The sequence below is a fragment of the Myotis lucifugus genome, unplaced genomic scaffold, assembly GCF_000147115.1.
Source record: "Myotis lucifugus unplaced genomic scaffold, Myoluc2.0 scaffold_273, whole genome shotgun sequence".
Classification (NCBI taxonomy): Eukaryota; Metazoa; Chordata; class Mammalia; order Chiroptera; family Vespertilionidae; genus Myotis; species Myotis lucifugus.
In genome coordinates this window covers 448,385-475,527 of record NW_005871321.1, presented here as the reverse complement: position 1 = coordinate 475,527, position 27,143 = coordinate 448,385, and the positions used below count along the sequence as shown (strand labels likewise).

The 27,143-nt window shown below is 45.3% G+C and overlaps 1 protein-coding gene across 1 annotated transcript; it reads left to right on the top strand.

The window, feature by feature from the left end:
- The first annotated feature begins 244 nt into the window (after window positions 1-244).
- Window positions 245-26,394, top strand: TNFSF8 (TNF superfamily member 8). The gene is made up of 4 exons (XM_006099360.3): window positions 245-731; window positions 11,297-11,339; window positions 21,479-21,550; window positions 24,541-26,394. Exons 1-4 carry the CDS (start codon window positions 537-539, stop codon window positions 24,933-24,935), a joined length of 705 nt encoding a protein of 234 aa, XP_006099422.1. The 5' UTR covers window positions 245-536; the 3' UTR covers window positions 24,936-26,394.
- Window positions 26,395-27,143: the final 749 nt, after the last annotated feature.

The window sequence follows — 27,143 nt, the reverse complement described above, 5'->3', positions numbered from 1 at the left end:
CATCTCCAGTTTTCAGCAGGAGGGATATTGTCCAGCTGAACCCAAGGAATCCAGCCCCCCCCCCACCCCCGGCAAGGCCCCGAGAGAGGCATTTCTGACAGGTCTTCTGACCCGCAGGCCTCCCTGAAGAGTGTGTGCAGCTTCTCGAAACAGAAGTGACTATGCGCGCGCACACATACACACACACACACACACACACACACACACACACACACACACACACACACACACACCAGAATAGGGAAACCGTCATTTTCCTACTCGCCCTCTGACATCAGCCACCTCCTGAGTCGCTGCAGTGTGTCTGCACTCAACCTAATCCCTGGCAATGAAAAATGAGCCTCTCCCCCACTCGTGCTGCTGCCTTGCGCCTCACGCCCCCAGAGAAGAGTTTCTTTGTGAGGCAGCTGGTGAAGGTTTTTTTCCAAGTCACATGATCCAGGATGCAGGGGAGAATCCTTCTTGGAACCGAGATGGGCCCAGAACCAGAGCAGATGAGGAGCGATAAGGTGTGATGTGGGGAAGACTATATAAGAATGGGCCCCGGGCTGCAGCGAGCACTCCACCGAGTGGCCCCTTCTCAAGACACAGCCATGCACGAGCCAGCAGGCTCCGTCGCCAGACACTGGGGGACCACGAGCCGCAGTTACTTCTGCTTCACCACGGCCACACTGGCTGTGTGTCTCGTCTTTGCTGTGGCGACCATCATGGTGCTGGTGGTTCAGAAGTCGGTAAGTGGACTTCTCCTCCTCGCCTTTCCTTTCTGATTTACGTTCAGTTTTCCCCAGAGAGAGCCTTGGGAATGAGCTAATAAATTAGCGGCGAGGTTTAAAAATAAAAAGTGCATAGATCATGTGGAGAAAGGGAGTAGAGAAACGGGAACTTAACTCTCTGAAATATTTTGGCTTTTGGAAAGAAAGGTTTTTTGAGCTATCATCTCAAAACTTTCCAGACTCCCTGAGCCAAGAGAGGGAGGAGAGCTCTCAGCTCTAAGAAATGAAGGGTTAAATCATGTAGAGCCAGGGACTCTGAGCAAGGAAGGAGGCAATAAGGAAACCGGGTAACATTATTTGCATAACTTCTTCTCACGTTTTCAAAGTCTTCAGACCAGATTCCCAGGGTCTATATTCTCAGATCAAATATTCCTGAGATTCCTGTGACCTCGTCCATTGCCAAGGGCTTTTTTTTTTTAACAAGAAGCTAAGTGTCCAAGGCCAAGGTCTGAAAGGGAAGGGGGCAAAAGGGAAGACCAGGGCCGCTTAGAGCTTTGAGCATTTCAGCATTAAAACCCAGAAGACAAATTGAAAGCTCCCTCACAAGTCAGTGCTTTGAAGAGCTCACGGTCACAAGAAACAGAGCCCAGAGATGGATCATAGAAATGTTTTTAACGCCTGTTCCCTCCGAGACTGCTCAGAATGCTAAAGCTACAAGCCATGACAGGTGCGCATGGTAGAGTCACACCTCTCAGGAGGCTTTGTTTGAAGTAAAGTGTGAGCTTTGGTGCAAAAATAGAAGCGATGAAGGAAGAAGCCTTCTCATATTTTAAGAAATTGGTGTTTACAGAGAATACACCCGTAGGTGTTATAAAGAGCAGTATCTGGATGTACATGTTGTTGAATTTTGGAGTAAAGGTTTTGTTAATTTTGATAGCTTAAAAACTGTACCCTCTCCCCACCCTGCCAGAGTGAGAATATTTCTGTTTGTTCCTTCATAGTTCCCACTTGTGGTGACATTACAGCCCTGCAGAATGGGCCCTGGTTTCCCTCCCACTCCCTTAGGCTGAAGGCTCTGTAACTCGTGGATTACTAAAAAGAATCGGGCTTTAAAAGGCTTTGGTATCTTTTCTCAAGTGTTCTCAAGCTTTGAAATTTAAATGATGCTGTGAGTCTCATATCTCCATAAAAGTGAAAGAAAACAGAATTGCTCTATTTGATTTCGTTGGTAGAGTTTATGAAACTCATCATTTAATGGCCTTATCTACATCTACTAAAACTAGTACTCTGAAAACATTCTAGGGCACTCTCTTTTTGGTAGAGGCTGCATAATTTTCTGTAGTTCTAATTTGATGTAAACCACAGGTGTATCACTTTATAGCAATGGCCAAAGAAAAGAAATTGAAGTGGCCTTTAAGGTATTTAAAGTTTGCATCTAGAACAAGAGAGGGAGAGAGAGAGAAAGAAGAGAAGAGAAGAGAAGAGAAGAGAAGAGAAGAGAAGAGAAGAGAAGAGAAGAGAAGAGAAGAGAAGAGAAGAGAAGAGAAGAGAGCAGTGGGATGGTGATGGTGACATATAAAGCCAGAGAACTCCAGAATGGTTCTTATTAAATCCCAGTTTTAGTTGAATTGATTCTTTTCATAAAGGAACTGGCATGGATCTTTCTGCCTCATTTTTGTAAACATGTAAAATGAGGAACAGAAAGGGGACAGAGCTTGAACTAAGTCATCTTGAGAAAGTGGTAGAGTCAGCTGCTTGCTTGTTTAATGAGAAAACATTCCCTTTTCCAATACAGACAGCAATAGAAGCACTAAGAAACTTTGTTCTCAGTCTTCTCTGAGGAGCTTTATTATTTTGTGCATCCATTTCTTTGACTTAGCCCTCATGTTTGGATGTGAAAAGATTCATTTCACAATCTGACTGTGTGGTTTGGTATGCTATGATTTCTTAGCCTGAGAAGTATCAGTTACTCACTTAAAAGCAGTGCTAAGTATTAAGTGTTTTACACATTATTGTTTCTAATAAGTTGTTTAGATATTAACTGTTATAAGAGATGAGAAGGGTTATTTCCATGAGCTCAAGCATTCAGGGAAGGCTTCTTTAGGAAGAGAGAATTCAGGCAGACTTTAGGGTAGGTGTAACTTAGACAAATAAAGAGACTCTAACAGGACTTCTGCTTTAAAAAAAATCAGTGAGAGATACCCAAGGAACTTAAACTCACATCCCAATTATTGAAAACGAAATAGGTTCATGGCCACATAGCACTCTGTGAGGATGGATGGGGGCAGGGGTAGAGAACCATGAGAAAGGTTTTACTGGCATAAGAAGTGACAGTTGTACATAAAAAGGCACATGTACAGACAAAATTAAAGTAAGTCATAATCTATTTTAAGTGATGGAAAGGAGGCACCTAGGGCTACCATAAGACCCCAAGTTAAGGAGACAGAACAGGAAAGTTTAACAAAAACTCCACTGGAGATTGAAGATTTGGGTTGGCTTGAGAGATGTGTATAACATCAAACAGGTGAAGAAGGGGGATCAAAAAAGAGGGCCCTCCTGGTCAATAGAACAACATGAGCAAAGGGATGGAGAAGAGAAGATGTAAGTCATGTAGGAAAATCAACAAAGATTGCCTTGAGGTTTGTCCTGAAGATCAAATAACTCCAAGGTCAAACTCCTTGGGTGAGACAAAGAAGGCACTTGGGTTTCAATCACAAATTTTTATTGAGCATCTACTGTGTGCAGACACTGTTCTGAGAAATGGGGATATATACAGCCTTGAAGAAGCCAACAGAAGTCCTGCTTTCATGTTGCTTATGGAACAGTAGTCGAATAATACCTCTGTGTCTGTGTGGTTGTACTTTGTTTTATTTACATTTAAACCAGTATACTTATTATAAAATATTATATTTAAATTACTTGAGAGAAATAAACAGGAAACAAGGAAAAAGGGAGAAAAAAGTAACAGTCTCTTACACCCTTCCCACCCAACTACCAATCCCCCTTTCCTGAGATAACCACCATTAACAGATACTTCCTTGTCCTTCCCGAAATCTGTGTATCTACAAATATATAGTACACACATATAATTATAGTAAACTCATAAATTTGCATCTTAATTTATTGACTGGCAGTATATCTTGAGGAGTCATCCATGCCAATACATGGAAATCCACGTATTGTATTGAATAACTGCATTATAATTCGTCTGTGTCTAGAACTGTGCTAGCTGTGCATGTCTACAAGTATATCTGTGGGATAAATTCCTAGCTGTGGGACTAGAATGTGTATTTCTCACTTCAGTAAATATTGTCAATCAGCTTCCAAAGAGATTGTACCAGGATACTCTTGAGGAAGTAATAGTACTACCAACAAAGAGACATCTCTTCCCCTCAAGACAAAGAAAGGTAATTTATTATTGAGTGAGCACAACATAGTACACACAGGTATGTCAGGATGAAATTCCACACAGTTTATACAGCAAAGCAAAAACAGTAAAATTTCTCTTGTCTCCTCCAGAGACAAAGGGTTAGTTAGAGAAGGAGGCAGGCTGCATGCCAGGCTGACTCTAGAAAGGACCATCTCTGTTGCAAACCTGAGGCTGGGCTTATCCAGCCCCTTGAGAGATCCATTTACATTCAACAAGGTTAGAGCAAAGCAAGAGGCTCAGGATCACTAGGTTTGAAAGGAGGCCCTTTGTAGAAAGAAAAGAAAGCAGCTGCCTCCCTTCTCTTTATAAGCAAAGAAAATTCCTTTTTAAAACAGTGTATCCTTGCCAAGAGTGGAGCAGTGCCTGTTTAAGGGTAGTGAGTGGGGCGGTGGTCTGGTTTTTCTAGTTTACTTCTAAGTTTAAATAAAATAAAGAGGTGTGTTGAAACACCCTGTGATGCTTCCCTCTACCCAAGTTACTCTCTTCTCAGGGTCAAGCCCTATGCTTGATCCAATGGGCCGTGATGGGAGGACCGAGTGGACAGGGCAGGACTTCTGTTTTCTGGGAATTCTCTAGCTTGGGGCAGAATGGCACAGAATGCCATAGACCACAGGAAAGGGAGACAGTTTCTGCTTAGGAACATCTTTGCAGTGAGGGTGGGGTTTACAGAAGAGCTGGAACACAAGCTGAGTCTCCTTCAAGGTTAGAAGGATCATGTCTTATGCCCAGAGTTTTATTTTGAAAATGTTCAACCTTCAGTAAACTAGAATAGTAAATACTCATATAACCTATATACAAAGTTGCAAACAGTGTGACCTTTTGCCTACATGGATTTCAGCCCTTCTCCTACTTACTGCAAAGACATTCTCATAGCCGAGAGAGTTAATGTTAATTCAGTAATATCACCTAATAATGATATGCAGCCCATACTTTAATTTCCCCACTTGTCCAAAGACATCTTCTACAGGCACTGTGCCCTGTTTGGTTTGGAGATCCAGAATCCACTCTCAGGTTGCACACTGCATTTGGTTATTCCTATTAATCTAGAATGTTGCTATTTCAAGGATGGTCCTGGAAGCTGATTAGAAATGCAGAATCCCAGGCCCCATTCTAGACCTACTGGATTGAAATTTTCGTTTTAACAAGGTCCCCAGGGATCTATGCACATTCAAGCCTGAGAAGCAATGATCCAACCATCTTCTCTGCCCTTTGTTCTTTGTTTCCATGACACTGACTTTTCGGAGGGTCCAAGCTAGTTTTGTTGTAGAATAACTCACCTTTTGGATTTGTCTTAGTGTTTACTTGTCATTATATGAGAGGAAACATTTTGGCAGTTATAGTACACAGGTAATGTTTTATATACTTCTTATTGTAGTACGGCTAGAGACATATGTCAGGTTGTCCCATGAGTGGCAATGATGGTTAGTCACTTGATTAAGTTGGTCACCATTGTCTATCTCTTCTGTAAAACTCTTTCTTTCTTTCTTAGTAATGAGTAATCTATGGGGTGATGCTCTGGGGGTAGAAGGTTAATGATTGCCTGATTCTATCACTACTTCCACATTTATTAGCCGGCATTCTCCGATGGAGAAGAGCTCTCCATTGGAAAGATGGGGCAGGTGGAGTTGGGACAGAGCATTCCAGGTGAGGGAAAGAGTGAGCAGAGGTGCATTCCAGAGGAAGGCAAGCCCAGGTGTGAGGAGAGTAATGGAGAGCCAGAACTGTGGTCAGTTAGGCTGCACAGGGGAGCAGCAGGAAGTAGACCCAGGTGGCAAGAAGCATTGATGGAGGAAGGGGAGAGGATAGGATTCCATCCCCATCGGCAGTCCAGGAAGAAGTTTTCCTCAACCCACACTCAGCCTCCTATAGCCATTCCCCATTCCTTGGAAAAGGAAGACCTCAGTTGTCCTAACTGCCTGCTGAGTGATGGCTTTAAGCCCTGGTTCTTCAAAGTATGGTCGGTCCATGGCTTAGCAGACTGGCATCACTGAAAGCCCATTAGGAATGCATAGCTTAAAGACTCATCTCAGACCTACTGAACCAGAACCAGCATTTGAACAAGACCCCACTGGGAGAATCATTGCTTGGAGCCACTCTATTCCAATTCCCACTTTCTTTCTTTCTTTTTTTTTTAAATATATTTTATTGATTTTTTACAGAGAGGAAGGGAGAGGGATAGAGAGTTAGAAACATTGATGAGAGAGAAACATCCATCAGCTGCCTCCTGCACACCACCTACTGGGGATGTGCCCGCAACCAAGGTACATGCCCTTGACCGGAATCGAACCTGGGACCCTTCAGTCCGCAGGCTGACGCTCTATCCACTAAGCCAAACCGGTTAGGGCCCAATTCCCACTTTCACTAACCATATCAAGACAAAGACTGCTAATACAAATCTTCTTTCTCCTGGGGATTTTCTATGACCTCCATCCACTTTCTCATAATGTCCCAGGAGAATTTTTTCTGCCTCAGCTTAATCCTGCCCTACCCTAAGAAAGGCACTGTGGTATGCCATCCAACTCAACACACCTGAGTTTGAATCCTCTCCCCAATATTTACTATCTGTGGGGCCTTCTGTAATCATTAAGTCACTTCTCTAAGTCTTGTTTAGTCACTAACTCTTGGAGTAAAGGCCAAATAAAATAAGGCATTTAACCTCAGAGGATTAAGTGCTTAGTCATGTTAACTTGAAAATAAGAGGCATTTCTGGCAAAGATCTCTATGACCCACCTTACAAGACAGCGTGAGGCCAGCAAAGAAGGGGATATGGAGTTCCCTTTGGCCATTTTCAATCAAAGAGAGCATCTTCTGTCAAAAGCAAATTTGGGAGCCGATTCCCCTGCACAGCATTAGGATCAAGAGAGTAGCCAAAATAGGTACAATTTTCAAGCATTCACTAACACTTTATATATAACATTTTATCATGCCTGCAACAACTCAGTGGAGGGAAGGATAATTAGCCCTGTAATCACAGTGATTAAAGGAAATGAGGAAACAGAGTCCTCGGTAGGCAAGATGATTGGGATTGGGTCATTTCACCTGGATGAGCAGGTTAAATGTGACAGTTCCTCCCTCCATGCACAGAAATGTTGGAGGCACCCATCAGACACCCAGAGTCTAAGCCTAAAGAGGTACACTGTAGGAAGTGTAGCTGGTTGGTAACCATGGAGATGAAGTTTCCTGAGCTACTCAGTGAAGCTGAGAATGACAACTTGAGGGTCCATTGGCTTGTGCCTGTGTCTAGCCTACATACTTTTCCCCTCAAAGCCAAATCACTGAGCAAGATGGTTCACATTTCCCCAGCCAGGATCCAGATCCCCAGGCAAGACATGGGAGAAAATTCTAGGATGAGAGGCACCTGCCAAAGAGAAACTAATGGACAGCCCTTAGCATAGTACCCAGGGCACATACAGTCCTCAGCAAATTTTAAAAGCCATCATCCCTTTGTACCTTGCGTTTCTATCTCCAAATGGGAGGGGAGAGGAGGGAAGAATGAGCTTTCCTATTATTGGCCTCTGAGGATAGCCACTTTTCTGGGGAAGTGGAAAGAGCACCAGAGAACTTTGGTTCAGATCTGCCACTAGCTGACTCACGAGTGCCTCAGTTTCCTCTTCTGTAAAAATAGTTTGATGGACTGAGAGATGTCTAGGCTCCCCTCTGGCTCTGATTCTCTGATCTTGCCTACCATGGGCAGCCAGGAGAAGTAGGAGACTTTGTCCCAAGAGCTCTTCAAAACAGGAATAGCCACACTCCTGTCTTGGATGCCCTGGGAATCCAAGGTTTAAGCCACAGGACTCTTTCTTGTACAAAGATGCTTTGTTTCTGACCTCTCCTGTCTGAAGTTAGGAAACCAGAAAGCCCTCAAGTGACAGACAGAGTCCTCATCTGACCTCCTATGAATGAGGTCCTCCTCCTAGATATTGCCTCTTACAATCGTACTATCTAAAGTGTGTTCTGTGGGCCAGCAGCAGCATCACCTGGGAGCTTGTCAGAAATGGACTCCCAGACTCTGCCCAAACCTGCCAAGTCAGAATTTGCATTTTAACAAATGCCTAGGAGGTACAGCAGTCCCCTCCCCACCCCACCCTTAACTGTGGTTTCAGTTGTCCGTGGTCAACTTTGATCTCAAAATATTAAATGGAAAATTCCAGAAATAAACACTTCTGAGTGGTGTGATAAAATCTCAACACATCCCACTCCACTCGCCTCCGTCCAGTCCAGAGGATGTGAATCATCCCTTTGTCCAGTGTCCCCATGTTGTGTGTACTCCCCACCCACTAGTCTTGCGTGGCCATCTGAGTGGTCAGGCCCACTGTTGCCCTATCATATTGCTGTGTTTGTGCTCACACCACCCTCATTTACGTCACAATGGCTCCAAAGCCATCGGTAGCAGTAGTGATGCAGGCAATTTGGATATCATTTAAGTGAAAAGCTATGTATATACAGAAAAACCACAGCATCTACAGGTTTCAGTATTTTCCATGGTTTCAGGCATCCATGGAGAGTCTTAGAGTGTATCCCCCTTGGTTAAGAGGGAACTAGTACACAATCTCGAAATATTCAGACTCTTTTATTTTTTGGCTTTTGCTGCAACCTGAAATTCTTATTATATATTTATTTGTGTATTTTAAATAACTACTTTAATAGCTAAGCCATAAAACCCACAGGATGTTTTCCAGCACTAACTTAGTGCCTTTCCTACACCAGGTGCTCATTGAATATGTGCCGAATGTATGATTCTCTGGTAGTTCCCACCTGCCCGTGGCCCTGGGACAGCTCTACGTTTTTGTTTTTGTTTTTCCTGCGGTGGCATTCTCTCATGGTACCTGCATACTTTCCTGGGCAACCAACCAGGTCAATGATCTTAGTACCGCACCCAAACATAGATGATTTTCTTTGTACATTTGAACATTACACTAATCAATGGTCATGCTCAACAGTAAATGAGGTGCTGATTAAATTTTGAAATGCTGTTATTGTCTCACAGAGGCAACACAGGGGGGAATTTTATGATGTCAGGATTTCCTATGAATTGCAAGCATAACTGAGAAACCACAACGAACAGCATTGTTATTTAAGTTAAGAGCTTTCAACTAAAACAATAAAATCATAGACTATTAGAGCAAAGAGGGAAGGACCTTCCAAGTCAAGTTCACTTTCTTTCCCCTGAAAAGCTGACGCCCAAAAGTTTAGACTGACTTCCACCATCTCCAGATTGGTGCTATGCTAGGGCTTTGCCTTCAGGAGACTTCTAAACTCATTACAACCCACTTGGGCTGGAGAAGAGAACCATTTACCAGGAAGGCAAAGGACAGAGCCCCTGGGGAAATCCTATATAATAAAAGCCTAATATGCAAATTGACCAAACGGCAGAACGACCGGTCGCTATGACACGCACTGATCACCAGGGAGCAGACGCTCAATGCAGGAGCTGGCCCCTGGTGATCAGTGCACTCCCACAGGGGGAGCTCCGCTCAGCCAGAAGCCGGGCTCACAGCTGATGAGCACAGCAGCAGTGGCGGGAGCCTCTCCTGCCTCTGCAGCAGCACTAAGGAGCAGCAAGCCGCGCAGTTAGGAGCAGCAAGAAGGCGGGCAGTAAAAAGAAAGGGGTCCAGAACTACGAGAGGGATGTCCGCCTGCTGGCTTGGCCGGCCTAAGCCGGCAGGTGGACATCCCCCAAGGGGTCCTGGACTGCAAGAGGGCACAGGCTGGGCTGAAGGACACCCCACCCCAGCCCAAGTGCATGAATTTCATGCAGCGGGCCTCTAGTGATAGAATAAAAGGGAACTCCAGATGGTCCTAGGTCAGCCGTGGGCAAACTACGGCCCGCAGGCCAGATCCGGCCCGTTTGAAATGAATAAAACTAAAAAAAAAGACCGTACCCTTTTATGTAATGATGTTTACTTTGAATTTATATTAGTTCACACAAACACTCCATCCATGCTTTTGTTCCAGCCCTCTGGTCCAGTTTAAGAACCCATTGTGGCCCTCGAGTCAAAAAGTTTGCCCACCCCTGTCCTAGGTGTTTGTACTAAACGCTAGGAAAAGAAGATATGGGCAACTGCTAACTTCTTGCTCTGATAGATTGGGAAGGTGTTTTTATCTGTGCATTAAAGGTCTCTAGGTCTTTATTAATATTGTAATCCAATGAACCATAGGAGATTCCCAACCTGGACAGGTCAAAAGATGAGTAAGACATTTCATTCCTCCTTGGCAGGACACCTGAAGGGTGTCTCCATGGCTGAGGTGGGAAGTAGGGGGAGGGAGACTAGGGGAAGTTGGTCTCTGTAGAATGAGTTGGGGTGAAGAACTGTGCCCAACTGCTCTATTGCCTACTTGCTCAGTGCACCTCAAAAGACCTCCCTTTCATCCACTGCAACCCCCCAGCCCAGGACGTCCCTCCAGAAGACAATCTCTTTCTATCAAACTCTTATTTGTGTCAAGATTGATGTATATATTCATGTTTATTATAGAATAAAAAATATGAAATATACAGTGAATATATAAATATATAAGATACCTACATTTATTTATGTTATATGTTTATAAATATTTGGATAATCTATCCAATTTTAAGTTGGTAATAAATCCAGAGCACAGGGACTCAATTTAATTATTTCATTATCCTCGTGATGTTTGGCACATAAACATTCAATTAATTCAGAATTTCCAACCACAGGAGGGATATAAATGTACCTTCCCAGGTATGTTTACAACCTATTTTTACTGTTTGATGAAACAAAGATGGAAAAAACCCACATGTATTTATATTTGATTGTTCTTATGTTGACTGAAGGGGGGGGGAATAACACATGTGGAGGTGAAAAAAAAAGCACTAGACTGGGGGTTGAGCTGCCATAAACTTTTCATTTTCTCTCTCTCAACCCTGGCTCCTTGCCTGTGAAATGTGGATAGTTAACTGAGTTGCTTTTCTGATAGGCATGTTGTCAAGCAAATGCATGAGCATTTGCTCATCATAACTAAGTCAGTGAATTTATCTTTTAAAATTTAAGAGTCAGATGGAAGGTGAATTCTAAATTGCACAGTACTTTGAGGACAACCAAAATGGAAAATAAAAAGATGAGTTGTTTCAATTGAATATCTTCCTCACACCATTTTCTTTTTTTCTCTTTCTTTCTTTCTTCTCTTCTAGGACTCCATTCCAACTCCCCCAGGAAAATTCCCCCTTAAAGGAGGTAAGACCTTGGGGTTAGGAGTAAATGTGTAGTGAATCATCCACATGACATCATAGTTGTTCAACAGCGAGAGACATCATGGCAGCGCCCAACAGAAAAGAGGGTGGAGGCAGAGGTGGGCTGCTTACGGCGGAGCTGCTGCAAATTGATACACCAGAGCAGGCTGTGATCCACAAGCTCATCCCCACAAGTCTCCCACCACCCCTCACCTCTCCCACTGATGAAAATTCTACCTCTGGCATAGGCTGTCGCATAAACATGGACAGGAACACAAAGCAGTGTTGTGTTAAGAGCCTGAAATCTGGAGTCAGGCAAATGTGGGTTTGAGTCTTGGCTCTACATTCCACGTAGGAACCTCAGTTCCTTATTTATGAAATGGGAATAATACTACTATCTTATGAAGGTATTCAAGAAGCCAATCAGATCTCATCCATACATTGCTTGGCATGGCGACAAATACATAGTAATCATTAAATAACTGGTAGCAGCCAAAATGCATAATGCAGTTGAGGACTTGGGAAAACAGACCTTCTTCTCCACCCCACCCCTCCACACTTCCTATCATTGAAGTCACTAAAATGCATTTGTCTCTACTCCAGAGGGCTGGTAAGCAGAGTTAGGGTCACAACAAAGGTGAAAACATTGAGATCATCTGAATAATCTTTCCATAGCACAAAGGAGGAGAAGTGTTGTGTCCAAGGACATATGGAGCCAAACCTAGAATCCAGATGTCCTCATCTCTAATCCAGTGGTCTTATCACCCAAGAACATTAACCCACCTCAGTTCTGTAATCTTTAGAATCTAGGTAACAAGCACAGCTGGATAACTAGACAGCTCAGAGAGAAAAAAAAAGGAAAAGAGAAAGGATGGGTTATCATAGGCACCCAGGTAGACACACCAGAGCATCCTTAGGACCAAAGGAGGACACAGTGTCTGGACACAGCCTCTCACACCAACAACATCACAGCACGGCCCCTGGAGAGAGCTCCCATCATAGGCTGCCAAGCACAGGGGTTTTAACTAGTGGTTCTTCCCCTATGATAGTTTCCACCAGTCCAGAGTGGAATCAGAAAAAGGAAGACAAGGTCACCCATTTTCTCAGAGCCAATTATTTGTAAGTAAGGGGCACTCCTTTGCTCTAAGAGTATATACTTTTCTAAAATGTTAAAATGGTCTTTTATAAGATGAAGCTGATTTGGATGGAAGTTAAGTTGGTTTGCTTTTTGTCCAACTTATATTTTTGTTTTAATGGTCACAATAGGCAAAATCAAAAGCTGCCCGCTCTGTATGGGTCACTGAATTTTCACTTGGGGTAATTTCATTGATCCATGAAATCCAAAATGTGGGCGCCATGGACTAGATCACAGTCAGATCTCTTCTTATCTTGGCCATCACTGTGAATTATCAGAAGAGAAACTAATCCAGTCTCAGTTTACAATTTAATGTTTCTGCAACATTAGCATAAAAATACTAATAAAAATCCCCAGTAGGGCTATGGAAGTTTTGGAAAGGGCCTTCCAGTACTCCCTTGGGTAGATCTTACCTCCCTCCTGGGAGCGAGCAACATGAGGATTTAGTGATCCCATTTTGCAGGTGAGAAGCTGAGGCCCATGCAATCAAGGCAACTTGTCTAAGGTCGTCCAAGGAGCTGCTGGTCGTCCGGGTTCCTCTCCATTTCCCTGCATGACATGCTTCAGCCATAAGCGCCCATCACCCACTGTGTGTGGTCCCTAGCTTGCTCCTGCTTTTAATGCAAGCCTACTCTCCCCTTCACGGGGCAGACTGCAGGCCTGCTGGGAAGGAGAGGTAGAAAGTATAGTCCCGGGGAGCAAGACCTGGTCTCCAGAACCAACCTTCACTCCCGCAGCTGTTTCTCTGGGCACATCTTTCTTCCTCCCCGGGCCTCGTCTGTAACTGAATATACTCAATGAACTGGAAAGTCCTTCCAGCTTTGACACTTTATGATAATTCTGTTGTTTAATAGGTGAATATATAAGAAAAACTCTAACAAAGCCCTTGAGGCAATCTGCAGCCAGGGCTCCTGCCCCCAGCAAGCCCGCCTTACACAGGCACACGCAGCATCTTGTCTCCTTTGAAAAGCCATTGCAAGATGTTCCAGGCAGAGTGGAAGCAGCTCCCAGAAACTCCTGGGAGGGTGCTCCAGGGGCAGCATGTGGTTTGTCACTGGTGTGGACCAGGGCAGAAGCCAGACACTTTCCGGGACCCCTGTGCCACCGGCTGATGGAAACTGTCCACCAGCAGCAGGAAATGGGGAGCAACCCAGAGCCTAGGAAGCAGGGCCATGCCTGTGCACTAAAGTAACAGCACAGCCTGACAACTAGCTGCAGGGAAACCACGGAAAACCAAGCCCTTTGTGTAGGGAAAGGAGTTCTCAGTCCCAAGACAAAAGCTTCCTATTCCCGCCCAAAACACTGGTCACCTGCAGCCACCTCACACTTGCTCTGTTGTGCTTAGGACTCAGTAGACTGCTCTGGGGTTCAGCCAGGACTGTGGGCCAGCAAGAGTCTGGGGAGAACCTCCCATCCCACCCTCCTCTTCTCGTCCAGAAAACAGAGTTAATAAATCTCGCACAGAGCCGCTGACAGGGTGACATGGGACAGCACGTACAACCGTCTCTGTCACCTGTGTCCTTTGGACACATGGTCCACTCTATTCTTTCATCACCAATAAAATGGCTTCACTCCAGCCCATATATGGCGAGGAACCCAGGGGAGCTGCTGGGAGGGCGAGGCTTGTGCTGCTTCTCCTAACCTCTTGTTCCGATCTTCCGTTTCCACCACATTTTGAACCTTGCGTGTGCTCATGTTATATGGCTTATTTGTCCAAACCACAGACTGCGGACACCTCTGCCTTCTTTCCCGAGTTCGCACAGCACCCTGCCTTGTGTATAGCAACGTTTACAGCAGGCTTCGGGGTGCGGAGAAAGCGGGCGGGCGGTGCAGTTCACGCAGAGGACCATGCACATGGCGTACTGTGCCCCTGTCCCGGGAGGCTGCTGTGGTCCCAGCCACGGGGCATTGCTGCAGGGACAGCATTCCTCTTGGGTTCAGCCCTCCACCGTGCGCACTGACTCCCCCTCCTTCCCGCCTGTTTCTATGTCCTCCTTCTCCCCATTTCCACCCCTCACACACATATGCATGCTTCCCCTCATAAACTCTGCAGAAAGTCCAATTCCACTGACTCTATTTTGTAGAAAAATTTTTGTCCCCTTGGTCTCACTCCCAGGCCTTCCCAACATCCCAGCAACCAAATGACAGTTCTTCCTGGCACTCAAGGAATTCTGTAGACAAGTTTTAAATCAGCTTTTATTTTATCCCCTCACTTCATATGAGGATCAAGCAGAGTAAAAATAATTACCATCGATGTGCCAAGCACTGGGCTGAGAGCTTTGTGATTCACTCACGCTTTCCTCACAACAAGCCCCAGGGATAAATAGTATCTTTATGTGTAGGTATGGAAACTGGTGCACAGAGAGGTTTACTGACTCACCTAAAATTGCACAGTTAGCAAGGAGTGCAACAAGACCTCAAAATCCAGGCTGGCCTGCCTTGGAGCCTTTTTGCTTAACCAGGGCTGTACCACCAGACGCTTAGTAACACCGGCTGCTTCCTTCCAGTCTGCCCTCCCCCCCCCTTGCCGCCTGCCCCAGTTCTCTGTGGCTGGACTCCTCCCATCTCCTCCTCAACTCTCAGCCCCTGCTCCAGCGTCTGTCTATTTTGTTGCCGATGAATCATGCTCTCCATTACGTTGGAATACGTACCTACAATCCAGTCCTTGAAGCAACTCACTTTCTCTTGCAAGAACTGGAATTTCCTGCTTTCTAAAATATCAAAAGTGATGGGGGCCAGCCAGATGGCCTGACCCTGGCATGGACTTTGCTTGGAGCATAACTTCCAGAAATCAAGCAAATATCTTGGAGCATAACTTCCAGGAATCAAGCAAATATCTTAAGATTTGTTGGCCATTTGACTGGTCCAATTTATACATTTTGCATGGCTTGCTTGGCAGACCATCCTTGTCCCCATGCCATGTCCTTGCTAAACAGAAAATGTGAGCATCAGAGAGATCAAGCAAGGTTGGCTCTCTAATTGCACCTAGTGAGCCCATGCCCAAAGAAACAATAAAGCTGACCACAGAAAGGCAATAAAGTTAAACCACTCAGGCTGGCTCCTCACCAATCCCCAGCTACCCCCAATGTCACATGACTGCACTCCACAGGGTCACAGCCCCACCAGGACCCTGCGCTGCAGCAGAAGAGGCAGGTGGAGGAGCAGCAGCCCCCTTTCCTAGAAAGACTGCAACTAGCAAGCAGAGACCCCAGTTCTACTGGCAGGACTGAGCTGGATCTAGATAGGCCAACCCACCAGATGTTGTCGCTTTTCTTCTTCTTTTTTCATAGCAAGAGGGGGTACCTCTGCTTAGGGGGAAATTTCTTTTCAGACAGTCACAGGCCTCTGAGAGCCTATTTGCTTCTCCTTTTACATTAAACACACTCACTGCAAACCCTCTCTTACACTCGCTGTCTTGTTCTTAAGGCAGAGCTAACAGGAATCGGGAATCTCTCCACAAGAAAGAAAACAGAAAATGGGCCACTCAGAATAAAGTGGGATAGGGTGCTGGAGAGGCCATCTAGAGTGCTAAGGGATCTATACCTAATCCCACCTATTGCCTCCAAGAGGAGTGAGGGGGTTCTAGGAGGGGAGGGGGGGAGGGAGGGAAGGAAAATAGGAGGAAAGGGGAGGAAAAGGGGGGAGAAATATTCTGATCCCTGAGAAATATTAAAAATTATACTTGAATTTAGCACATACAAATCATAAGTCTCTAAATACAGAGGAAATCCTCATCTTTTAACTATAAGAAAAAATGAAATAAATAGAGGTGGGGAAGGGAGGAGGGACTAAGAGAGGAAGGAAGGGAAGAAGGGAGGGGAAATAGGCCTATTCCTCAAACTTGCTTCATCACTTATTTCACCCTAGACCTCCGGACACCACATGTGTTGGTTTATATTTCTACAAAGCCCAGCAGTGAAAGCCCCGAACCACAGAATGGGAGCCAACCATTATTGAATATACTTTGGATGACAGATAGAGACTCCTTGTTATGCATTATCTCATTCAATCCTCCCAGAAACCCTTCGAGTTTATGATTGTCCTCACTTATAGGAAAATTCAGAGGCTGAGTGACTAGTAAGTGGCAGAGGAAGAATTTGAACCCGAGCCAGTCTGATCCCAAGCCTAACATGCTAAGTGTGCTGTCACACTTCTGCATCTAGAATAAGCTAGGAAGTTTTTTCCAAACAGAATTTAAAAGGTTAGCCGATCGCACCACAAGACTCCAGATTTACTTTGCCTTTTAGCTTACAGACTTTAAAGGTGCTTCTTAAATGCCCCCAATAATATCCATTCAACCTGCATTTAGTAGAAGCGAATTTCAAGAAAATACCCATAGGGTCAGATAGGTTTATCTTACATACTGCAACAGGTCAGGATTGAAAAGCCCCAACATCCTAAGGAACCGTCAAGGGATTCAACTGAATCGCACCTTGATCTCAGTTTGTACTACTGATCACTTTTTATGTGTTTAACAGTGAGCATGCCAGCGTGGGTAGTCCCTAAAACTGCTGTTTGTAAGTCCAAGGTCACCTGTCATAGAGTTTCTCCATCACTAGTTGGCCTGGGGGCATCAAGAAAGCGGTTAAGTTAAAGCCAGCTGAGGATGAACTTTGATTCCAACTCCTACCAATACTGGAGAGACTCTCCCCTAGATGTCACTGTTGGGACTCTCCTGGCTATGCTCCCAGGCGGATGGAATAGAAGCCAGGACAAGGTAGATGCAGAGGCATCAGAATAACTCCTCTCCTTCCTGGGAGGATTAAATATTTTCAACAGATGGAAGGAGGATTCTGCACACTTTTCCGGAAGTATCAGATGGCCTCAAACACTTATATATGTAATTGAGACACTCTGATCCATCAGGTAATGCCATGAGCTGTGTTTTAATGAGCATTTCATCAGCCAGATTGCTCTGCTAAGTGGTATTGTTAGGAAAAGAGGAATCTGGGAGGAAGGGACTACCACTTGCTGGCTGTCTCCTCTATGTCACATTCTGCATTGCCCACTGGACATCCATAATCTCATTGCATCATCACTACATCCATACATTTGGGTTGACTATTATCCCCACTGTTACAGATGCAGTCACTGAGGGTCAGTAAGAGGAAGTGGCAGCTAAAAGCCTTGACCAGAACCCAGGGGCTTGTTTTGAGATGCACTGTGTCTGTCTCATCCCAATATCAACCTGTATGGTGCCTGGCACTCAGATACATACCATCTGGCTGCAGTGGTTAGTGTGGCTTGTTTTGCCACCCTGGGCATTGTTGCATCTTACTGTTAGCCTGACTGCCCCTGACCGATGACTTGGCAGGGTTCGGCACAAGGGCCTGGAGTCACTTTCTGGTATTCTCCCACAATGGGGAGCCCAGAGATTTGTTTTCCTAGCACCTCCAGCTGTCCTGTTTTCCATCCAGGGTTTATGGTGGCTGCAAACCCACTTCTTCTCTGCTCCATAGGAAGACCAAACAATAGGAACAGAGCCTTAGACTAGGAGTGTTCTGAGCCCAGCTCTGCTCCTGACCTATTGCGGGGTCTTGGCCACACTTTCAGCCCCTTTGGGTTCAGTCTCCCCACTCATAGGACTAGGATCATGGTTAACTTGGCATCTAATGGCCCTTTCAGGCCTAACCTTATAAGATCTCAAGGTGGGGTCCAGTCTTCAGATTATCACTATTCTGACGTCTAGAACATGATCCTTTCAACTACCTTAAGCAACACCTCTCTTCTGTGCGACTAGCTAGGAGGGTTTCATTGCCATATATTACTCTTAGGGCTTTCAAAAAAAAGCCTAAGAAAGTTTCATGATCCTTCCAGAGGAGTCCAAAGCTTGGGAAAAGAGCTTACAAATCTTTCCAATTGGAAGGCCTTGCTTCTCAGAAGAATTCAGAGTACTTGAGTTCTTTGAAGGATGGAACGCCGCACATAAGGAGTAAGGAGCCCTGGACTCTGGTCCTGCCCCTGTCACTAACTCACAGGGTGACCTAGGACAAGCATGCTGTGGGGATAACGTTGAGGAGCACATATATTATGTGGCTACCATGCCTGGCCCCAGTGACTTCTCAGGGAATTTCCATTTCTATGAACCATGCAAATCCTAAGGAATCAGACTCTTTATAACCTTCATTATCCCAGAGCTAAAATGTTCTGTTCTACCACGGTATGTGTCTGGAAATCTGAATATGTGAAGACAGTCTCTTAGCTGGGATAAAGCAACATGCCCACAAAGGCAGACAGTTGGGGCTGGGACTAACATTCTCCCCATAACAGGCCTGGCAGTATACAGTGAGTCTACACAGCCTACTAGAACAGGCTAGATGTGCCTTTCTAGATCATCAAATCCACACTGCTCTTCATCTAGCTAGGGACAAGAGAGACCAGAGAGGGGAAACTCCCAGGCCCCCAACTCAACCATGACTTACAAGTCACTCCTCGTCTTCATAACCAAAAAAGAAAGTCAGATCATGGTGTCCCAGGGTGATGAGGAGACATGAGCCACATATAAAGTTCACCCAGCTCTTGGCAAGAGCCCTACAAGTCTGAAAAGCCACCCAATGCCTCTTTGACTGGCACCAACTGGTCAGATATTTGAGGTGCCAGTACTGCGACTTCCAGTGTGGTTTGTGTGTCCTCAGATGAGGTCCTCCCATCGCCTCGCCTGAGAACTGGGGATAAGAGCAGCGTTGACCATTAGCTGAGTGCACTTGGAGCCTCAGTGTGTGGGCTCCGCAGAGCAGGCTGCACCGTCTTCCTGCTAACAGCCTCCTTGTCAGGTGGCAAAGGCCCCTCTGGGCTCCTCTCCAGGTTCAGCCACCCCACCCATTCCATTTAAAACTCCTCCAGCATCCTGGGTCCCTTTTCCTTAGCCATGTCATGGGGGGTTGCCCATGTTTTTCCTTTCTCTTGAAACCCTCTAAAAGGTTCAAGAAAAATTAAAATACGCCATGCCATCTGACTTCAGGAAATGCAAATGTTTCAAAATAAGATGTGTGTTTTTCCATCCTTGGGTTTCTCAGAATTACAACTGAGGTCAACCCACCAAACATGCAAAGAGCAAAGGGGAAAGAACAAAAGCAGTTGCATGTGTGAGAGGCAAGCCCAGGCTTGTACTTCTGTAGTCATCTGCCTACAGAAGCTCACCTGAGATGGCATGCTGGGGGGGACCTCTGGCCTATGAGCAGAGCCTGTCCTTGCAGGGATATGTTGGCCTCAGTCCACGACACGAGTCTTATCCTCTCATGTAATCTAACAGAACCTGCAGGACTAATGGGAGAATGAACCCAGGTGTTATCTCAACCCCGAGGGGAAAAGCAAGCCAAGCATCCCATTCACCTCGCTCATGCCTTGAGCACTTAGCTGACTTTCACAGAGAGAAGGAAGAGAGAAGAACTGGATGATTCAATTCAACAAACATTTGTGGAGCATCTTCTGGGCTGGGCAGTGGGGAATGTATGAACAGTAGTCTCTTTACAGTCCAATGGAGGAAGATAGGCAGGCAGAGGGAAGGGTCAGACAAATATGAGCTATTATTATCATTACTAGCACTACTATTGCTACTATTATTATTAATTAGGACAGAAGATGAGGGACGAGAACCCAGGGAGCATGGATGCCATGTGGAGGAGCATGGCCCTGATCCTGCAGAGCCTCTTTAAGGGTTGAGGACAGACAAGGATGAACCCACCCTCTGCTCCTGCTGAAGGGGCCTCTAGCAGCAAACTTGTTCAGACAGCAGAGGGAACTCTCCACTTAACATTCAACCTTTCCAAGTCCAGTGCTGTGAAGAACCAGGAGAGATTTTTCTTGGGCCTGGGAGGAGAGGGCGGTGAGGAAGACTGTGAGTCTGAGTACTGCTCAGAGACCAGTAAGCAAATTCATGACTGAGGTGGCTTCAATTGAACTGGCTCCTGGCTGCCTGGTGTCTGATGGCTGGAATGAATAGTCATTTGTGATATCATCCAAAAGATGTCAGTGTCTGGTTATAGACCTACCAGTTTTACAGCTGGGGAAACCAGGCGCAAAGACGAAAGGGAATTTGTCCAGAGTGAGTTGAATTCATGAGGCACTGCAGGAAATGTGTAACTTGGTTCTTTGCATACAAAAGAGTTACTATAATAAGAAGAAGCTAAGCCACCATCACCAATGTATATATTTAAAATATTTTTATATCTTAAATACCATAATGACCTAAACAGTGTCTTTTTCCACCTGCCAAGGGAGCTCATGATAGCAAGCTCCCTGCTTAGAACACTTTGATCCTATATCCTCTTAAAATTGAGCACAAGGATGTGTTTATCTTGATCCTATATCCTCTTAAAATTAAGCACAAGGGTGTGTTTATTCCCACTGTCTAGCAAAACAGCCTCAAGGAGGAAGCCTAGCTTCTGGAACCGTGTAGACTTGGAGGTGAATCTCAGCATTTCCATCAACCTGCTTGACCTTGTACCACTGGCCATGTGTCTAAGCGTCAGAATTAACCTTGCAGAGTTATTCTGAGAATCACATGAGCTGAAATACGTACAGATACCCCGCCCAGTGTTTGGTGCCCTCTTACGGGAAGGACAGCAACAATTTCCATCATATATTGTCCTGACTGCCCCCACTGGCTGAGTGACCTGGGACAAGGTACTTCATCTGTCTGGTCCCCAGGCTTTTTCTCTCTGTCCAAGGGACTTAATGATACCTCTCTTACGGAATTACCCCAAAGATGAAGTGAGGTGAGATAAGTAATCGGACAGGAATGGCACCTGGTACACATAGGAACCCAGGTCATATATGTTTTCGTTCCCCCAACTTCCACAGTCTTTTGTAAAAGCCCAAGTGGAAGCAATCAACTTTTTGAAATCTAAGGTACCTGATGGCAAAATGAGAAACACACAGATAGATCTCCTTTGCCCCCAGATGGAAACTGAATGGTAACCGTCTCCATCAAAGGGTCACGGAAAAAGGTCTGGTGTCTCCAGGTCCCAGAGCAGAGGAAGACAGTCAACGTGTGCTCTTGTTTTTAGGAAACTGCTCAGAGGACATCTTATGTATCCTGCAGAGGGCTCCGTTCAAGAAGTCATGGGCCTACCTCCAAGGTCAGTAACCAAGCCCCTGAACCCCAACCACCGAGAGCCACTTCCTGTGGTCTTCCAGAAACTTCTAAGCCAGAGGCCATAAGTAGAGGCCCAAGGCCAAATGTGACCTGCAGATGTATTCTGCTTAGCCTGTAAGCTTTTGTTTTTTTAATCATTTGAATTAAAATTCCTTAGGGGGAAAGAGAAGAGAGTTACTCTAAAACTACAAGACTCATCTTTCCTCAGCCCCATTCCCTCCTTCCCTTTGCCTACCTGGCCCCTGAAGGCATCTGGGCCCCAACTCCACCACTTCTATTCTGCCACCTACAAGTTGCAGGTCACATGCATAGTGTTTTTCCTCATACAAGAGAAGCAGGCTCTTAACCGTTTGAGTCCCAAGCAGCGCAATCGCACTGCTTGGTATTTCTCGACATAAAATAAAACAAGCGCTATCACGCTGTTTGGGTCTTTTCGTACTCATTTAGAGAAAGCGCGGTTGCGCTGTTTGGGATTCTTCGACAGTGTTTTTTCAATACCCCCTGGGACTCAAACGAATCGTATGTTTTCTCGACATAAAATCTCAGCAGCGCGATCGCGCTGCTTGGGACTCAAACGGTTAAGCTCTGCCTCTATCAAGTTATTCCCAAGGGAACCACAAAACTGCCCTGTCCCCAGATTGACAGCTTAATGAACATGTCGGCACAGGCCCTATTTGCATATTGCAGCAAGGTAAGAGGCCCCTTCTAAATGAAATAATGAGAGCTATTTACACTGGGAAAAATGAGATCTGGAGAAGATATCCAGGATTCTCTGAATAGCCCTTCTGCTCATTTTAGAAATTCAATTTTGCAGTTAAATTAGTTTGCACTTTTCAATTGAATTGCAATGAGGTTTAAAGGGAAGAAGACATAGAGGCAATTAAAACGAACACACCAGCTTCCCAGCTCTGAAAGGCACCCTGACCGATCAGGGCTGATGTTCACTTGTTAGGGCTCAGAGAGCCTTGGCTTCTGACATGAACATGTTGGCTTAGAGCAGTGGTTCTCAACCTTCCTAATGCCGCAACCCTTTAATACAGTTCCTCATGTTGTGGTGACTCCCAACCATAAAATTATTTTCGTTGCTACTTCATAACTGTAATTTTGCTACTGTTATGAATTGTAATGTAAATATCTGATATGCAGGATGTATTTTCATTGTTACAAATTGAACATAATTAAAGCATAGTGATTAATCACAAAAACAATATGTAATTATATATGCGTCTTCTGATGGTCTTAGGCGACCCCTGTGAAAGGGTCGTTCGACCCCCAAAGGGGTCTCGACCCACAGGTTGGCGACCCACAGGTTGAGAACCACTGGCTTAGAGGATCTGCTAATGCTCTGCTTTTCTACAAACCCAGCTGGGAAGAGCCCCTTAAAGTGTCTACATGTAAAGGGTCTACACAGTCATGTTTGGCTGCCCTTTCAAAGAGAGGAAGACATTCAAAAATTTAGACAATGAATGGCTAAAGGATACATCTTAATATGAAAGCGAATAGACTAAGATTCTCCTGGACATCTTAATGCCTAAACTGGTTACTAACTGAGCACAAATAAATGTCCTATCTCTGATATTTTGTGCAATGCCCACCAAATAGTAGTCCTCCCATTGATCAAACATTTATTGATTGATTTAAAAAATGAACATGAGCCCTGGCTGGTTTGGCTCAGTGGATAGAGCGTCAGCCTATGGACTAAAGGGTCCCAGGTTTGATTCTGGTCAAGGGCGCATGCCTGGGTTGCAGGCTTGGTCCCCAGTGGGGGCAGCCAATCAATGATTCTCTCTCATCATTGATGTTTCTCTCTCTCCCTCTCCCTTCCTCTCTGAAATCAATAAAAATATATATTTTTTAAATGAATATGATAGTACAGAACTTGTGGGGAATACAGCCCAGGAGGTTATAGTCTGAAAAGGCAAAGATAATCCTATCTAATAGAGAGGGAATATGTTAACTGAACCTCACGCTGTTGCAAAGATGGCACGCCCACAGCCAATAAAGAGAAAATATGCTAATTGACTGCTCCGCCCTCAAAGATGGCGGCACCCACAGCCACAGGATGGCAGGGCCCAGTCCCCTCAGCCCCGCCGGGCGGCAGGTGTGTGGCAAGCACAGGCCCACCCCCAGGTGGGTGTGGCAAGGCTGGGCCCGCCCCCAGGCAGGCCCAGCCGCTCTGCGCACTTGCCTCCCGAGTCCCCCAGTCCCCTCAGCCCCCCAGCCGCCCAGGGCCAGCCTGAGGCACAGGCAAGCCTCGGATGGCAGCTGCCCAGCGCCCAGGGCCACCTGTGGCTTAGGTAACCAGGGCCGGCTAAGGCTTGCACTGTCAGCAGTGGCAGCAACAGAGGTATGATGGGGTGTCATCTTCCCCTGATCACCGGGTCACCTCCCGCCCCTGAGGGCTCCCGGACTGTGGAAGGGGGCAGGCCGGCTGAAGGACCCCTCCTCCAGTGCATGAATTTTCATGCACCGTGCCTCTAGTAATTATGATAACAGAATCCTATATAATAAAGAGCTAATATGCTAATTAGACTGAACAGCAGAACAACCATCCGGACAACTGTCTGGATGACCTTTTGGATGAAGCTGGGGCTGCAAGGGCTGGTCAAGGCTGCAAGGGGCTGCGAGGGCTGGCTGAAGTAGCCAGGCTGCGAGGGCTGAGCCTCTTGCACGAATTTTGTGCATTGGGCCTCTAGTAATGTAATAAGTGGAAAACAATTCTATAGGAGGTTCAGCCCCTCAACTTTGGCATTGGAAAAAGGGAAGAGGGGCAGTTTTGTAGCTGTGCCTTAAATATTAAGCAACACTTAGAAAGAGTAACACAGGAGATATTCTGGATAGTTGGGACAGCAGATAATATAGAAGACAGGAAGGAGTCTTGAAGGGGGAACTTTGAATAAAGGCTTCAAATTTTCCGGTCTGCACCTGCATTCTGCCCAATAATTGTGATTTTGTTTTTCCTTCTCTTTCCAGTGTCAAAGCACATAAACAAAACCAAGTTGTCTTGGAACCAAGATGGCATTGTCCATGGACTCAGATATCAGGATGGCAACCTGGTGATCCAGTTCCCAGGATGGTACTTCATTATTTGCCAACTGCAGTTTCTGGTGGAATGCCCAGAACATTCTGTCGACCTAAAATTGGAACTTCTCATCAACCAAGATGTCAAAAGGCAGACTTTGGTGACAGTGTGTGAGTCTGGAGTACAAACCAAAAACATATACCAGAACCTCTCTCAGTTCCTGCTGGAGCACCTCCAGGTCAATACCACCATCTCAGTCAAGGTGGATAAGTTCCAGTATGTGGATACAAACACCTTTCCTCTTGAGAATGTACTATCCATCTTCTTATACAGTAGTTCAGACTGAACCCTTTCTCCTGGCCTCTACCATACAGCACCTCATCCATCCAAACACTTGGGCAAAAAGGAAACTAGACCAAGACTGAAACCACAAAGGGTATTACATAGTATGCTTCTCCTTCTGTCTCTTGGAAAGATACAGCTCCATGGTTAAAAAGAGAGTTTTGAGTGAAGTGTCTTTCAGAGAGAAGGCAAGGAAGCAATGCCGTGTGGTGGACAGAGCTCCCAAAGGGAATCAGAAGGGATGGATGTATGTCCCAACCACTAACTCACTGTATGACCTGGACCAATTCCTTTCCCCTCCTTGGAACTCAGGATCCACGTCTGAAAAATGAAGGGGCTGGGTTCGAATCTCTCCAAAGTCTCCTCCATCTCAGAAGACCAGCCTCTCTCATCACAGACCTGGGAACTAAGATTCCAGACAGCGTTCTGGAAGCCCCCAACCAAAGGGAAAGCCCCCCCCACCAGTGTGAAACCAATGGTACTGGCAGCATCTGGCTGCACACCACCTCAGCAGAGTCAGAATTTGGAGACAAAGTGCAGGGCACCTGCCAAATGGTGTGAATTGTAGGACCTAAAATGCATAAGAAAGGACTGCCAAACTGACCATCCAGAACTGAAGAGACCTTGTGGATATTTGGGAAACCATCTGACCAGGCTTGACTCCATTCCAGTTAAGATGGACAAGAACTCAACAACAGAGAGTTTCTGTTTCCTGTCAGAAAAGTGCTATGCCTTCAGCACACTCTCAAATCATCATGCAATGGGCAGGAGATGCAATCATTTGGTCAGGGCATAGCTGCTGCCATCTCCCACATGATCTCATCCTGCTCCCTGCTTCAAACACCTCTCAGAAAATCATTTCTGTGGGAGCTTTTAAGGGCCCACAAAGTTGTAGACAGACAATGACAACCTTGGAAATGGCGTAAAGAACTTCTCTGCACAATGACAACCTCGTCTCCTGATTTGGATAACCAGGAGATTCTCTAGCTCCATCAACCCTTACAACTGTCCATCATATCTGAAGCAGCATCTTATTGTTTGAAAGTTCCACTGCTGAGGTTATTCCTCAGAAAGAAAAGGGGCTCTTAACTGCTACACAAAAGAATGAAACAAAATTTGCATGTTTCTCAAGAAGGAGGAGAGAAAAGAAAGGTGTCAAAATTCAGGAAAGTTTGTCAAAGTTTAGAAAAGATCTAAAAGAAGGGAAAAAACTCAGCAGGGGTGGTATGGATGAGAAGGACTTGGGAGAACAGAAAAGACTAAAGGGAAATTTTAAGTCCTTTGCTGAACAGCATGCTCTGTTGCCTCCTCCTAGGTCAGTGAAATACTCAGTAAAAGTCTACATTTCTCTTAAATGCTTCTGTGAGTAGATTCTTGGGGAGCAGGGTGCATTGGAAGAGGTGTTGCACTCAGCAAGACAAGAGATACGTGATAATAACACAGACAGGTTTTGAGGGCCAAAAGCTAGAGAATAAGGTGGCCTGTGGGCATTTGAGTTCTACCCTAACTCTGTAAGACAAATGAATCTTGCTTTAAACCAAGTCATTCATGCATTACTGGAAAGGTATCTGCAACCTAAGCAAATGTCAACGAAGCAATTTTTTACTGTTTCATATTCCAACTCGAGAAAGGTTTCATTTGCACTTTTCACCAACCATCCTCTGAGCACAGGTGCCTGACTTTGACATTGTGAGTGATTCTCAATATTAGTCTCTATCAAGCAATACTCTGAAAGCCAACAGCTGAAGACATAGGGAGCACAGCTTAAAAAGAATCTTGTAGCAAGACAAAATAATAAGAGAATAATCTTTAGTAGTTCACCTGATATGTAGGGGGTGGACAACCTAAGAAGTTCAAAACTAAATTCTGTTACTCTCTGAGGGTTAACCAGCCCCCTGGGAATATTATGAGCAAATGACACAATCTATGCAAATAAAATAAATGATTTTTGTAACTGGGAATTCAGGCTACCTGAAACATATATCTCTTTGGTAAAAACTCAACTGCTCTTTCCTCCACTCCCCAGTACGTACATACATACACACACACACACACACACACTATACTTGTAAAACTTGTAGAGGAGGATGAGTTGATAAAAAAGTAACAAATCAATGAAGACTAACTGTATTCCTGCCCTTGGGAAAATTCATACCACTGATTATTGTGACACAAGGCCAGAGCCTTTCAGTCAAGAAGATACAGTAGTCAT

Coding starts and splice junctions, on each gene's coding strand:
- TNFSF8 (XM_006099360.3), top strand. CDS start 537: ATGGGCCCCGGGCTGCAGCGAGCACTCCACCGAGTGGCCCCTTCTCAA. Junction 732..11,296: donor TGCTGGTGGTTCAGAAGTCG/GTAAGTGGACTT, acceptor CTTCTCTTCTAG/GACTCCATTCCAACTCCCCC. Junction 21,551..24,540: donor GTCATGGGCCTACCTCCAAG/GTCAGTAACCAA, acceptor TTCTCTTTCCAG/TGTCAAAGCACATAAACAAA.